This window comes from Corvus hawaiiensis, chromosome 1 (assembly GCF_020740725.1).
Source record: "Corvus hawaiiensis isolate bCorHaw1 chromosome 1, bCorHaw1.pri.cur, whole genome shotgun sequence".
Taxonomy (NCBI): Eukaryota; Metazoa; Chordata; class Aves; order Passeriformes; family Corvidae; genus Corvus; species Corvus hawaiiensis.
In genome coordinates, this window is record NC_063213.1 from 27305422 (window position 1) to 27319396 (window position 13975).

Below are 13975 nucleotides of genomic sequence, written 5' to 3' on the forward strand. Positions count from 1 at the left end.
TAGGGTGACTGCACCTTAAGGGTTCCCCTGCAAATGTAACAGGAAATACTGGGGCTAACACTTAACTCCAGGTCTCAAAAGTGAGCAGACTATCTCATGACATTAAAAGAGGGTGGCTCTCTGGCAGTTCGATAGTCACGATGTTTGTGTCTGGGTGTGTGCCATGGAGGAAGCCAGCTCCTATAAACTTCCTCACACTGCCAAGCTCAGTTGTGGCTGAGCTTGGTGGTGCAAGGCTTGCTCTTACACTTGTTTTCACAGTAAGAGTTACAGAGTAAGAGTTGAGTTAGCACTGTTCCTGCTGCCTCTTTTCGTGTCGCATTTTTGCAATGACAAATGGAAAAAGATCTGCTACTTTCTTGCTATAACTTACTACTTCTCCTGAACTCTGATATCGCTGAAAAATTAATAACACTGTAAATACTATCCTTTCTTTTTTTTTTTCCACAGAATCTGTACCAAAACAGGTTCCTAGGCCTGGCAGCCATGGCATCTCCATCTAGGAACTCACAAAATCGGCGCCGGTGCAAAGAGCCTCTCAGATACAGCTATAACCCTGACCAGTTCCATAACGTGGACATCAGGAACAATTCCCATGAGACGGTCACCATTCCTAGGTCTACCAGTGACACAGACCTTGTCACTTCAGACAGCCGGTCCACCCTGATGGTCAGCAGCTCCTACTACTCCATCGGGCATTCACAGGACCTAGTGATATACTGGGATATAAAAGAGGAAGTGGATGCAGGGGACTGGATTGGCATGTATCTCATAGGTAAGTTCCTGTTACCCCTTCCCCTTTGGGTTTCTTGCCGCTTTTCTTAGTTGTAGGCATTAGGGTAATACGGGCTATGGATAGCAGTGAGCTGATACAGCTCCCTTAAGTGTAGTCTTAAAGTGGGTTTATATATGACAAGAATTTTTTCTGCTCCTGAATTACTGGTTGCAGTCCTTGCACTCACTTTTTCTTCAGCAAAGATACAAGGCTTTCTGTTGATGGTTTCTTGACATTTCAAGATAAATTCATTTTAAAGCCATTTGGATGTTGGGAAAATACCTCCTGTATCAAGACAGTATAATATTTTCAGGTTTTCCTCTTGAGAGTCCTTGAGTAATCTGTGACAGATGAGAGGTTTTACAAGTCAAGAATATGAATCATTTAAAAACCTTGTAAGAATGCTTTTTTCTCTATAGCCACAGGATATTTTGATATGAACAATAATTATAGACTGAGACAGTCTGAACTTGTCCCAGAAAGTTTTGCTTTTTTTCCCTTTTATTGTGTATTGGAAGTTATATTGAGCCATGTACATTAGCATATTTTTGGCAACTCCATCTAGTAAATCCAGCCCCACATAAGAGTAATAAGGAATGGTTTCAATCGGCTTTTACCTGATTGTTTCACTTCAGTATAAAATTAGCTTTTCTTAACCTGGTTTGGTTCCTATGGAAATAGTCCTGCTGCTGAGACTGGACTTTATGTTAACTCGTTGCTTTCTGGTAAATTTTGAACATGGTGGATCAGTTTCAGATGCATTTCTCTGTCTATTAGGGGTCTTAAAAATGTGAAGTTCTTACATGTTTCTTGAAAACCTGCAACTTCGTAAAGAACTGGTGCCCCCAGAAAGGGAAATGTTGGTAAATCACTTTCCTTGTCTATTTGGAAGGTGTGCCTAGCACTAAGCAGATATTTTAGTTCTAATAGCACTGTTTCATCTTGCCCAGACAAACAACTGAAACCAGATAAAGCATATGATGTTGTGAGATGAGCTTTCGGAGCAGGCATAGGGGACATTGTAGGCAGCCACAGTGTTACTTAAGTGCTTTAGTGGATAAAACCAAATGGCTTGGCTTCACATACTGAAGATATTGGGAACACAGATGTTGGTGACATAGGGGATATGTGAGAAAGTACTAGATAATAGGTCTGAGCATGTAGAAGAAATATGGTGGCAAGGTGTTACGCATTGGAAAATAAGTGCAGGGTATTGGAGAGATTGTACAAAGGGATACACAAGGGTGGCTATTTAGGACATGGAGGGAAAGAAGTGGAGGTTACAATAAGCCGGGTTGCAGTACTTGTTCCCATGAGTAACCTCATAAAATGTCCTGCTTTGAAAATACAAGTAGGTTTCTGAAATGTAAATCCTTTAGGAAAGAAACAGACTGGATTTAAAACAGATGCCTCGAAATCAGTCTGGTTCTTCGGCCTTAACAGAAAATTACTTATGTTTACAGTTAAGTTTGAAGTGGAATGTTTTGCTGGAATAGATGACAAGACACAGCAGCCCCCAGTACTGGGCACTAAGAAATACTGTATGCCTGCTCTGCAGTAGTGCAGGCAACTCGTGAATTGTTGCCTCAGTGGATAGAGGCAAAGCATTCCTTCTGGAGGTCTGAAGTCAACAGAAAGTGCATAGGGCTGTTTCACACTGACTGAGCTCGTTCAGCCAGGTTTTACAGCTTGGGCATTGCATCCAGGGCTGTGAAGACACACTCTTAATTTTTTTTGATAGTTAACATGAATACATAGAAATTTAACTGGACAAAATAAAAATACACCCTGGTACTCCTGCTTAATTTACCATATCAAACAGGATACATTGCCCCAGACACCCCAGTAAACTGTAGGGGCAAATTTTGAAGTGTATCCTTGATCCTGCTGGCTGAATACCAGTTGTTTATGACAACAGTCAATGGCTTGTTCCAAGGAACGCCGCTGCCAAATGAAAAATAGTGTGTCCAGTCCCCAAGAAACCAGTAGCTGATCCTTGATGTCTTTGAAGGTGTTTTGTCTCCACTCTCTCAGGTTCCCACTATAAATAACTGAGGAAACAGCAGACAACAGCATCCCTCATTAGCTTTTTTCTCTTCCCTTCCCCTCTTCCCCCTCATGCCCCCCCCCCCCCCCCCCCCAAATCTCATGTAAGATGAGCTTTGGTTTGGTTCCCTTTAAAGAACATGGAAGACTGTGAAGATCACTTGGGTTTTAGTGTTTGTTTGACACGGAAAACACTCAGAATCTATGAAGGTAACTGGCATTGTGGCTGTGTCCACATTTACAAAGTAGGGCGAACCAGTAGGAATGGGCCTGTAGAAGCAAACATCTGATGAAGGTGTTTTGAGGGCTTGAGTTAGAACAGTTCAGTCTGACAAACTGAATGCCCTTGAGTTGCTGTAGTGCATCTTTCAGTTTAGTTTCATCAGGACAGAATCGAGTTTGTGTGGCTGTATGACAGCACAGTCTGATGGTGACAAAGTAGGGACAGTTGGAAGGGTCAGTACAAAGCACCCTTCTGATCTGAAATAAAACACTGATGCCTTCTGTTTGTGACCAGTTCGTAGGGGCGGGAGATCCAGACATCCCTAATGGTTTAGATTTGTGTCTGCATTTGCACAGATTTGGTGAGTCTGCATTCCTGTTTAGAGAGGGAATGTTCCTGGCCTTGTGGATATGACCTTCACAATGTAAACTGATCTATAACTATGTTTTGAATTAGCAGCCAGACTGGAACAAGAGAACCAAAGAAACTATGAGCTTTTCCCACTCTGCTCGGGAGAGGATTAGTGTTGAAGCCTATTATTATCACTTGTATGGCAACTCTGTTAACTGTTGCGATGCTGCTGGTCATTCTAGTGTGTCTCAATCCAGCTTGTGGATACAGCCCAATCCTTTCTGTGATTGGGTTGGTGAAATTGGAGCTGAAAGGTTTTAATGTAGTATTGTGGAGAGTCATGAGAACTGGGAAATTGTTTTCATCCTTCGGATATCAGGCAGTGTGTTGTGGATTTTCTTTAAGCCTTGGTGTTGGGAGCATTGGAGTTGGTATTTGTTATTTGTCTTGTGGGAGTATCCCAGGAAGGGGCTATGCAGAAGCAGAACAGAAGGCAGTTCTCACATTGTAGGAGTTTAATTGTTGCCATTGTAGTATTCTAGGACATATCTCCAAATAATTTTGTATGAGTGTTGGTTTTGAAATGCATAAAACTTACTCTGTTTTCACCACTCCTGCCATCACTAAAATTTTGATGATACCCAATAAACTGCAGACTTCAGAGTAATGGTATTCTAAGTCTGGGGAAATAGAGATGATATAAAGGGCTTCCAAAAAAAAGAAAGAGCAGAAATCATGTGTCCTATATGTTTTCATACTGTGGGACATTTTGGGATGCTATTCAAAAGTTAAAGTAGCCTGAAAGAGGGAGTCCACCCTGTGTGGAAGTTCTGTCTGCTGGCTGCTCTTGTGAAGAGCCACAGCTCCTTTTATCACAAGATACCTGTTCTTCTCCCCTTCAATCCATTTATGCATTCCTTAGGATGGCCAGCTGGGAAACAAAACAGTCTTTGCAGATGCAGGTAAGAGCTGGATTTAGTACTGGTTATTAGAAGTTACTAGGATTTGCTCATGGTCTCAGGAAATGGACTAAGCAGCCAGTCAGTCTCTCATAAAACAATGTAGAAAATGGTGGTCAGGTCTCTCATGGCAAAAAATAGTATCCATCCTGAAGCTTCCTGAAAACATCCATGCACACGTACATGATTTTCATGAAGGGCCATAGAAAAACTCCCTAGTTGAAGGGAGAATAGTAAATGTTGACTCTCTTAAAATATAGATATTATTCCTTCAGCACATTTTAAGATTAGCCGTGGAAAGATGACAAAAAAAAATGTAAATTGGGAAAACAAGCATTTCTTAACACATACTGTGCCTTCAGGAATAGGAATTATGTTTCATTCCTGCTAAGCTGGAACTCTAGAGATGCTCTAACTTCCCCTCTTATATACTATCTATCAGCTCTGAGCAATGCAGAGAAACCTCTACATTCTATAACAACTCATCTGAAATGTGTGTTTGTCTTCCCTCAAGAGAATTACAGTATTATGAACATTCAGCAGTTTTTCAGAAAGAGACCCACAATCAAAAATATGTGTAAACACTCAAAAAGAGTTCTCTAAGAAATTTGAACATAACAAAGCTCTGTTGCTATTTAAAAGTCTCTGTAATTTAAGTTTTCTATGCAGAAAAGCTATTTATAAAGAAAAGGCCCATTGGGGACAAAAATTAAACTAAAATAAAGTTATGAATAATGAAGAAAGGGTATATTTTTTTAAGTAAGGACTCTAATTTAATGGCTAGTGTGAGGCAGCTGGAATATTTGCAGTTACTTATCTCAAGGCTTTCTCTTTCTCTCTTATCTCATTTGCTGTTGCTATTTGCTACAGTATGAAGCCCCTTTAGATAAATTAATATGGACTGCTGGCAGCTGCCTGTAGATAAAGAGCTATCTTATAATTACTGCAGTGGCATTTTAGCTGCTACTAGATTTCACTTCTGTCATCACCTCGGTATCTGATGTAAAGGAACTAATGAGAAATGTTTAAAGCAGACTTTCAAAAAAATCATTTGCTCCAGTGTCTGTGCACACTGATGTTAGGGGTTTATCAGGGCTAACATTATACTTTTCTTACCCATATGAAGTAGGCTTTCTTTCTTTCAACATTTCCTTACATGAAAGCAAAATATTACTAAAGGCTATTTATTAAAAATATCTTCGTACACAAATCCAATATCTTGCCCATATCTGGCTTTTTCCAGAGTAGTTCTTCTCAAATTTATATAAGTAGAAATGTCTTCACCTGATTAGTGACTAAAGTTTAACTTAAAAACTTTTTTCCTCCTCTGTTTCATCTTGTGGTGTTATTTCTGCCCCAAAAAGGCAATTCCCCACAACCTGACCAATCTAATAACTATTGCTTAATAGACATTTAAACATTTGTTTAAATACTCTTTGGGTTGATTTTTAAATACTCTCAGGCTTAAATGGCCTGTGTTGCTATTCTACCCACTGAGACAAGTGGAAAAATGTACATTTTTCCTGCCGTCAGACTTGGACCAGAACTTGTTTGTGCAGTTATTTTACCAAACATTGAATGCATACAAGCAGAAAGCATGTTAATGTTGCCAGCAGAAATGTAAAATGTTAGAAACAGCAATGTTCGTATAAGGGTGGGGTTGTGGGTGTCTTTGTTATAGGTCTAATCCCCGACTTAGGCTCTCTCTCCGTTTTTGGATGGTTGCTCCACCTCTCTGCTTCAGCTACAGCCATCTGTAAAACAAAACTCTTCACAATGTGCCTGCTTAGAGTGAATTTTGTTGATGTTGTGTCCTGGGGTTACCCACTTTTCCAATCCTTTTATGGCCTTTGGAAGAGAATCTCACTGTGGTCTTAGGGCTCCTCCTCAGTAGGTCATCTTGTAGTTAGGTCTGTCACCAAGCTGGGGATGGCAACCATGGCTGGCTGTGATCAACTCAGCAAGTTAAGCTTTGTTGGACATCTGCAATTCTGCTCCCTCTGTGAAACATCAACAGAGGTGGCCAGGCAGCTTTCACGAGGCACAGCGCTATTTATATCAGGAACAAAAAGTGTCAGAGGAGCAGGTATCACAGGCCTTTGGCAGATATATTACTGCAGCGATATCAGTTCTTTGTTCCAACCTGGCTCGCCTTCACCTGGCTGCTTTTTGTTCCAGTGAGAGTGATTTATCAGGCTGAGTCACTTTTGCCTTTCCCAGTTCTGTATCCGGTGAGCCACTTCAGCCAGACAAAACCTGGATATGCTGTTTTACAGACCCAGCAAGTGTGACATGAACACAGTTAGCTTTTGCATCTGATTCACCCCTTTACAAGTAGATGCAGTCAACGTTTAAATGCAAGGGTCTCTGAATATTCCCAACATGTATGGCTTCTAACATACCTTCCCTTTCAGTGCTTCCAAGGTTCACCTGTCATTTGTGTTAATGTTGGTAGTAGCAATGCACCAAAAACCTTCTGCAGAGTGGTTAGTGTAGTAGTGGTGTGCTTTATGGTCTTTTAGGGAACTCATAGTAAAGAAGCCTGCAGACTGCCAGTTCTTTTCCTCAAAGATATTTAATATGTGGTAGAGGTGTTTACTGTGTGCCAAAGGATTCCCATTTTCGTGTATTACTTCTCCATAAAATAACAGCTCTTATGAACATCTTTCTAGGTGAATGGGTAGAACAGTTTTCCACTGCAACTATTCATGCTGAATATCAGGAGACGGAAATAATGCAGACAGGGAGTACTGCATCCTCATGCCTTCTCAGTGATTTCTAGGGTCCTTATGCCTGTGGATAAAACTGCCGATATTGCTGAATAGCCCAGACTTACAGTGAAGTCAGTAATGATCACCTACTAAAATATTTCTGAAGAAATCAGTTAGTGGGGGATATTGGTGCACCAAATCCCAGGTTTTGGCCTCAATCCTTCAAAAGAAGCGTATTCCATGCAGCAAGCTCAGACCATTGACTGGATAAAATCAATCATGGTGTAAACAGTGGACAGAACAAATACAAAATTCTTGGCAGGAGAAGGCTTAAAGCAGAAAGATTTGTTTTGGAGAGGTTGTCAAGCCAGCCATGTGGATTTTGAAGGTTCAGCATATGTTTTTCTTCTCTTAGTTTTCTGGTTTAGAACTAAATCCTTCCCATTCCTTAGTGTTTATAACACTTACATTGCACTGCTCATAACACAGGAATATTCCCATGCTGCCTTCTACAACTACTGTAATGACTGTGTATGCATTTAGCTTTTGTAATCTTGCTCATCCATTGATCTCTCCAGCCCTAAAGACATTTTTTTCCTTCACTGGAAATCTTTCACTTTGTAATAAGTTTATAACTGAATACCATTTTTCAGATAAAATCAATCCAGATTCTCAAGAGATTCTTTGCACGGTGGTGCTTCAGTGTACATATCTGAGTTGCATTTGGATTTTTTTTTTTTACTGCTTTATCAGATTACAAGCTCCTGTCTAATTTACTGTCTGCTGTTATGTCTTTTAACATTTCTGTAAATCCATTTTTCAAATACTGCAAATTATTTCCCCCATATTTAATGAACATTGTTAACCTGGAAAAATGTCATCCTTGTTCACATTTCAGATCTTCCAATGTCCCTTTATATCTTGTCTTCATATTGCCTTGGGCCTGCAGCATCTCTTATTTTAAAATTTTCTTGCAAATTTCATGGGTGCGCTGCTTTGTCCTAATCTTCATTTTCCAAATTGCACTGTAGTAAATGGGGAGGCTTCCATTGTGAGAACTTTGGAACTGTTGTCATATTAAAAACAATTTTGTTTTTAATATTTTGTACCTTACCACACATTGGATATCTTCACTTTTTCAATATCCTTGTTTGGATTCCTCCCTCCCATCTTCAGTTCTGTGTGCAAACTGGATGTCATTACTTGTGAATATGTTTGTGCAATGCATAGCTGAAGTAGAGCTGTTGCTGTACTGAGACCCAAATGTGGTGCCCCTGCTGCAGGGTTAAGAATAAATCTGGAAGTGCAGGTGCTTTAAAGGAGAAGCCTGTAGTTGGGACGGGCATAGCTGAAGTAACACTGACAGCTGTGTGGTGCCATCACACATCTAAGGGTATGCAGAGCCAAATGACACCAGTATTACTGGATAGATGCCCATCCCACTGCAACCTAACATCTGCTGTTGGGGTTTTAGTCCCCACAAGTTTTTAATGCTTATCCTCCACTCCTTGCTTTCTTCATTCTTTCTACCTTTTCAGCAGAAGATTTGTGGTTACAGGAGAGAAATAGACGAGTGGTGGGTTGTTCTGGAGCACAGCTCCCAAACACCTCAAGGACACCATAGAAGAACAGAGTCCATGGCCATCAACTCTGCTTTTAGCCAGAGGTTCCACTGTTGCAGGGAAGGAGAGGGAAGTCCCTTGAGTGACAGGGCTCAAACTCTCAGTGTGGTCAGCTCAAGTGCAAGTGAGGAAGAACTGGATCCACAGTTCATCCAGAGCCTTCTGAACACCCACGCTTATCATTGCCAAGATTTAATAGGGTCTCTGTAACGGCCAGTCATTTGTGTTTTTAATTGTTGTTGGTGTCATAAAAGATGAGAATGCTATCTCCCAGCAGTAATTTGGAGACTGGTGGAGTGGTAAAGGGTGATAAATGGCTCTGAAAGTAAGCTACGTGTTCAAAGATAAAAGTGTTTTGCTGAAAGTTGAGACCCCTTGATTTTGGGAATGGCTGATATGTCATTTGGGTTTAATGTGTAATTCTTTCTGCTTCACGTTTGAAATTCACCATGCCTGCCTTTCTATGTGCCAGAAGCAGTTTTACTCATGGCCACCATCTTCTGCCCTCGGTGACCAAGAATTATTCTAACTTTGCCAACTCACTTCCCATTTTATTACAGTTTATCTCCCTACTTTCCTTTCGTCTTTCTCTTGCCATGTCTTCCTCACGCTGCTCTTCTCCACTCATTGTTCACATTTCTCCCTCCCAGTTTTTTTTCTTTAGCTGGGCAAGGGGCTAATTTTTGTGGGATTAAAATGGAGCCATTGATGTACTCAAAAAAAGCATATGCAAAACTCTTAGATCAAGAATTGAGCTTGCAGCACCAGGGAAGCATTAGGCCCTTGTTTTCCAGAGCTCTTCTCCCTAAGAAGTTATAGAAGGAGGGATGCTAGCTGTAAATTGCAGTATGTTAATTGCCTGCAGCAGAAATTGGCAAATGAATTAACAGTGAAGTTTCAATCCACACTAGAGCTTAATATGTAGCAGCTGAAGTCAATGGAAATGTTCCTAACTATTATTTGTGATTTTTAAAATGTGGTATCTTTGTACATAAGAAATTGGGATCTGCATCTTCAGCATATATTTCTCATTAATAGCTTCTCTTCTGCAGAATGATGACTGCTTGTATTGTACAGCTCTTTGGAAGCACAGCTTCCAAGGGCTGGGTTTTGCAAAGCTAAAGGATTGCAAAAGGGAAACACTTTCATGGCCTGATACAAGACACTACAAGCTCCACTTGTGAATTGCAGAGGCTGTGTCATCATTTTGTTTTCTTCTTCAAGTGATAGATTGGGTGGCAAGAGAATAAACATCAGAAATATGAAGCTTATTTATGGCTTACCCCTTCTATTACTATTCTGCAAGATTATTTTATTTTATTGGTGCTTTATGAAGGGTCTGGAACACATGTCCTGTGAAGGGTGGCTGAGGGAGCTGGGGATGTTTAGCATGGAGGAGGCTTAGGGAGGACTTTATCACTCTAACTATCTGGAAGGAGGTTATAGCCAGATGGGGGCCACCCTCTTCTCCCAGGCAACCAGTGATGATAGGATGGGAGAACATAGTCCCAAGCTACTCCAGGGCAGGTTTAGGTTGGACATTAGGAGGAATTTCCTCACAGAAAGGGTGATTAGATACTGGAATGCCCAGGGAGCTGGTGGAGTCGCTGTCCCTGGAGGTGTTTAAGGAAAGACTGGGCGTGGCACTCAGTGCCATGGTCTGGTTGGCAAGGTGGTGTTCGGTCGTAGGTTGGACTCAGTGACCTCAGATGTGTTTTCCAACCTAACTGATTCTGTGATTTATGAAATCTCTTTCCTGCAGCTTTCCATGCTAGTTGCAAAACAGACCAACCAGAGCGCAGCCTCTTCATACAGAAAATTGTTTTTAAAAGCATTTTGCTAGCTATCGTCATATGTCATAATACAGACATACATATTGACCAAAAACACTTTTAAATTTCAAACTAACGCAGATTTATTTAGCTGAAGACTAGAAGTCCTTCTGTAATTTCAGAAGTACGGCATTTCCTTTTCAGAAGGGATCAAGACATGAAGTGTAACTCTTATTTTTGTGCCATAATTGCATTATTTTTATAGGAAGCGAGTGTTGTAGTATGTAGTGTTAAATCAGTGATGGATAAGAGACTGGAATACTGTACCAAGTTCAGGAACCTGTCTGACATTGTATTTCTGTCTCATGTTAATTATTTGTTTCTTTGAAAGTAGATGCGTTAGTCTAAATTTTGTAGTTGTTAGTCTTTGAGAATGTGGAAAGATAGGCAGGTCATATATATCAGCAAAATACTGTTTGAGAAAGGGAGTTAGTTTTTCATTTCTCCCTCCTAAGTAAAACCAAACAGACCAAAAGGGTCACTCAGCTATTTGTAATTTAAAATCCATCAATCCTTCTGAGGAAGATGTATTGACTATCTGTTTGCTTTTCTGTGGGAATTTCAGGCAAACTTTCAAATACCGAGGTCCTGTCTGTTTAGCGTAGGCTGCTGACAGCACTTGAAGTCCCTATTAGATTGTTCACAAATCTTTTTGAGGAGTGGCCTTTATCAACATTTTCCCTAATTCCTCTGAAAAACAGCATGCTTTTTGCCAATTGCATACTGTCTTTCATCTGAAAGATAACTTTCTTTGGTGGCCATGGTTCTTTATCTCTCTCTAGTGCTTGTGAAGTATATTGGGATGCTCACATGGAAGTGACAACACAGAATATTTTTAGCAGTAAAAGGCTGTGCTTGGCGGTATCTGGTTTGGTGAGGAGAAGCAGTCCATCAGAATTGCTGCTGGTTCCCAAAGCACTTGCTGTCATTTGCTTCTAGCATGCCTTGGTCCCTCTGACTGCTATTTGGATCTGGGCTGCCTGGCTCCTGGTCGTGCATCACCTTCCCTGTTTCTTCTAGGGCCCGTGGGATGACTGTGGGAGCTGCTGCTGCTGTCCCAGTGAAGCCTTGTGGGTCTGCAGCCACCTCTCCTCTCCAGCAAGAGGCAGCTGACACTTCTGCATGCCCAAAGGCAGCGGGGGCAGAGAGCAATGTCTGCTGGCTCCCTGTCTTAGACACCCTCACCATCCCCAGCTCTAGCTCCAGGAGCCACTAATGATGTTCAAAGTGCAGCACATCCCAAATACTCACCCATTTTACACTTTCCTTAATTAGTTAGCTGTCTATTGCCCAGGGAAATGAAGCTGCCGACCTAAGAGCAATTGCAAAGTGTTTGCTTTTTGGCCAAGCAGGGCCAAACCCAAGCTATGCAGAGGAAGCAAATAGCTAGTTTAAAGGTTAATCGCATTTCAAAAATAGAGGGAGGGAGATGCATTACAATGCTTCATTGGAAATATGTCAAAAGGCATTAGTTGCTGCCTGAAATATGAAAGGGAGCAACATTAACTCTGCTCTTCATTTGTATGGAGGTGAAACAAAGTATTTCACCATTTACTTTTGGGAATTAAGATGCAATATGTTTTAAAGGTCAGTTCCTTTGTTACAGGGATTCTCAAGAGATACAGGAAATAAAATTTGTTTTCCTTTGCACATACTCTTTCTCCTTAGCATACCATACCATCTATTCGCTTACCTATGGCATGAATGTTGGTAAATATATGTACATACATATGCATCTAGTGCACTAAACAGTGTTGTATTTCACATGCACCATTTTCTTTGTCAGTGTGCTACATACATAATGTGCATGTTGAGGGAATAGTATGCCTGGAATAGTATTCCTTGCCAATTAAAACAGATCGACCAGGAATATTCATACATTCCAGACTCCTGACAAGTTTCAATTACTGCTATTTTTAACTTGCCAGAGGATATTTCTTTCTTATCTTTCACCTTCCAAAAATACATACCTTAAAAAATTGAAAGAGCAAAATTTCCCTTTTGGACCTGAATGTGCTCTTCTAGAGATAAAATTTGTCTGGCTTAAAAATCCCAATGAACATAAATTTCTACTAGTCTAAAAATAATTTTTATTTCTTTGGAATTAGGGAAGTACTTCTTTCAAAAGAGACAGACAGGGTTAAAACTGACTGTGAGAACAATTTACATATTGGATTTCTAAATCATGACATTTGTAAATACGCTTTATATACAAATTGTTTTTATACTTAAAGATTGCGCTGCTCCTATTTGGGTGCCCTGCATATTGCAGAGCTCCATAAGCTCATATTAAATTACCCTTTCTGCTGCCTGAGCCTGTATTTCATCAGTGGCCGCTGTCCATAAACTGTGTGCACATGACTAGTTCCATGTATGTATCCCTTCCCTGGGGACCTGCTTTTCTCTGGATGCTTCCCACACATCCCTGTCTCTTGCCTCCATGGTAGGAGGCAGTGTGCAGGTGTTACTCAGTGGGAGCAGCTTGTTACCGATTTCCTGTGGTCTCACCTGTCAGCTGTAACCATAGACTGGCTTGTTTATCCTTCCCTTCCCGTGGTCTTCTACCTTGGACGTGCAGATGGATAGTGGTCCTTTTTCTCAGCCTGGTTTTCCAGGCTTCCTACACTTTTTCAACAAAAAGGAGGAAAGAGTTTTCTGGAGTCATCCCCACTGGCGCAGCTTGCAATAGGGATGTGCTTTAGTTTGGGTATGGGCATATGTCAACATCTCTGTCAAATTAGAGGGGCTGTGGGTGGCAGAGTTCATGCTGCCTTTGTGCCAGCTGCAGGAAGCAGCTACAGTGGAAGTGCCAGCTGGTCCCCACAGATACTGCCTATGAACACAGTATTTTAAAGCTGATTCTGGGATCTCCTGTGCCACTAAACTCTGGCCTAAAATGCCTGCAGTTTCTTAAGCAAGGCCATCCAGTCCAGCTCAGCTAAGCGTCCTTAAGCAAGCCTGCTATTTTATAAACAGTGTATCTTGAGGAGCAGTAATTGCCCATGCATCATAATAACATGGCAGGTGTTGGAGCATCTCCAGCAGCTTACAGAAACTAAATATGATAAATAAACATCAGAAGTGAAGAAGCCAGTGAGCAGCATGCCAGAGCTGAGGTTTCTGTGCCCCTTCAGGATAAGAGCCAGGCGGGGTTCCCAGGCTCCAGCTCAGTGCAACATTTTAGTATATGCTCACCTTTAAGTATAAAGTGTTTTGCCTACCAAAGCAAAAAGGACAAGTTTAAGTCTTCTCGCAAGTATATAATGTTCCTACTTCCACAGAATGATGTGCATGATTCTTGATAATCTGTATCCAAGATGGTCCTTTACTCAAGGTATTCATAGGTAAACCAGAACTCTGAGAGTAACAGTTGTATACTTACCTGCTTTTTTTAGATATATATAATTTGGAATTTAAAAGAAGACACAACCAACTATAAAGTACAAAGTGAGAACA

At 41.0% G+C, this 13975-nt stretch overlaps 1 protein-coding gene across 5 annotated transcripts in view; it reads left to right on the forward strand.

Annotated features, from left to right (window-relative positions):
• The window catches only part of HECW1 (HECT, C2 and WW domain containing E3 ubiquitin protein ligase 1), a 264963-nt gene that overhangs the window by 86434 nt on the left and 164554 nt on the right, over positions 1-13975 (forward strand). For all 5 annotated transcript variants that reach the window (XM_048297557.1, XM_048297546.1, XM_048297548.1 and 2 more), the window contains one exon: positions 451-775. In XM_048297557.1, coding sequence (XP_048153514.1) covers positions 451-775 — 325 coding nt within the window. The remainder of the gene's footprint in view (positions 1-450; positions 776-13975) is intronic.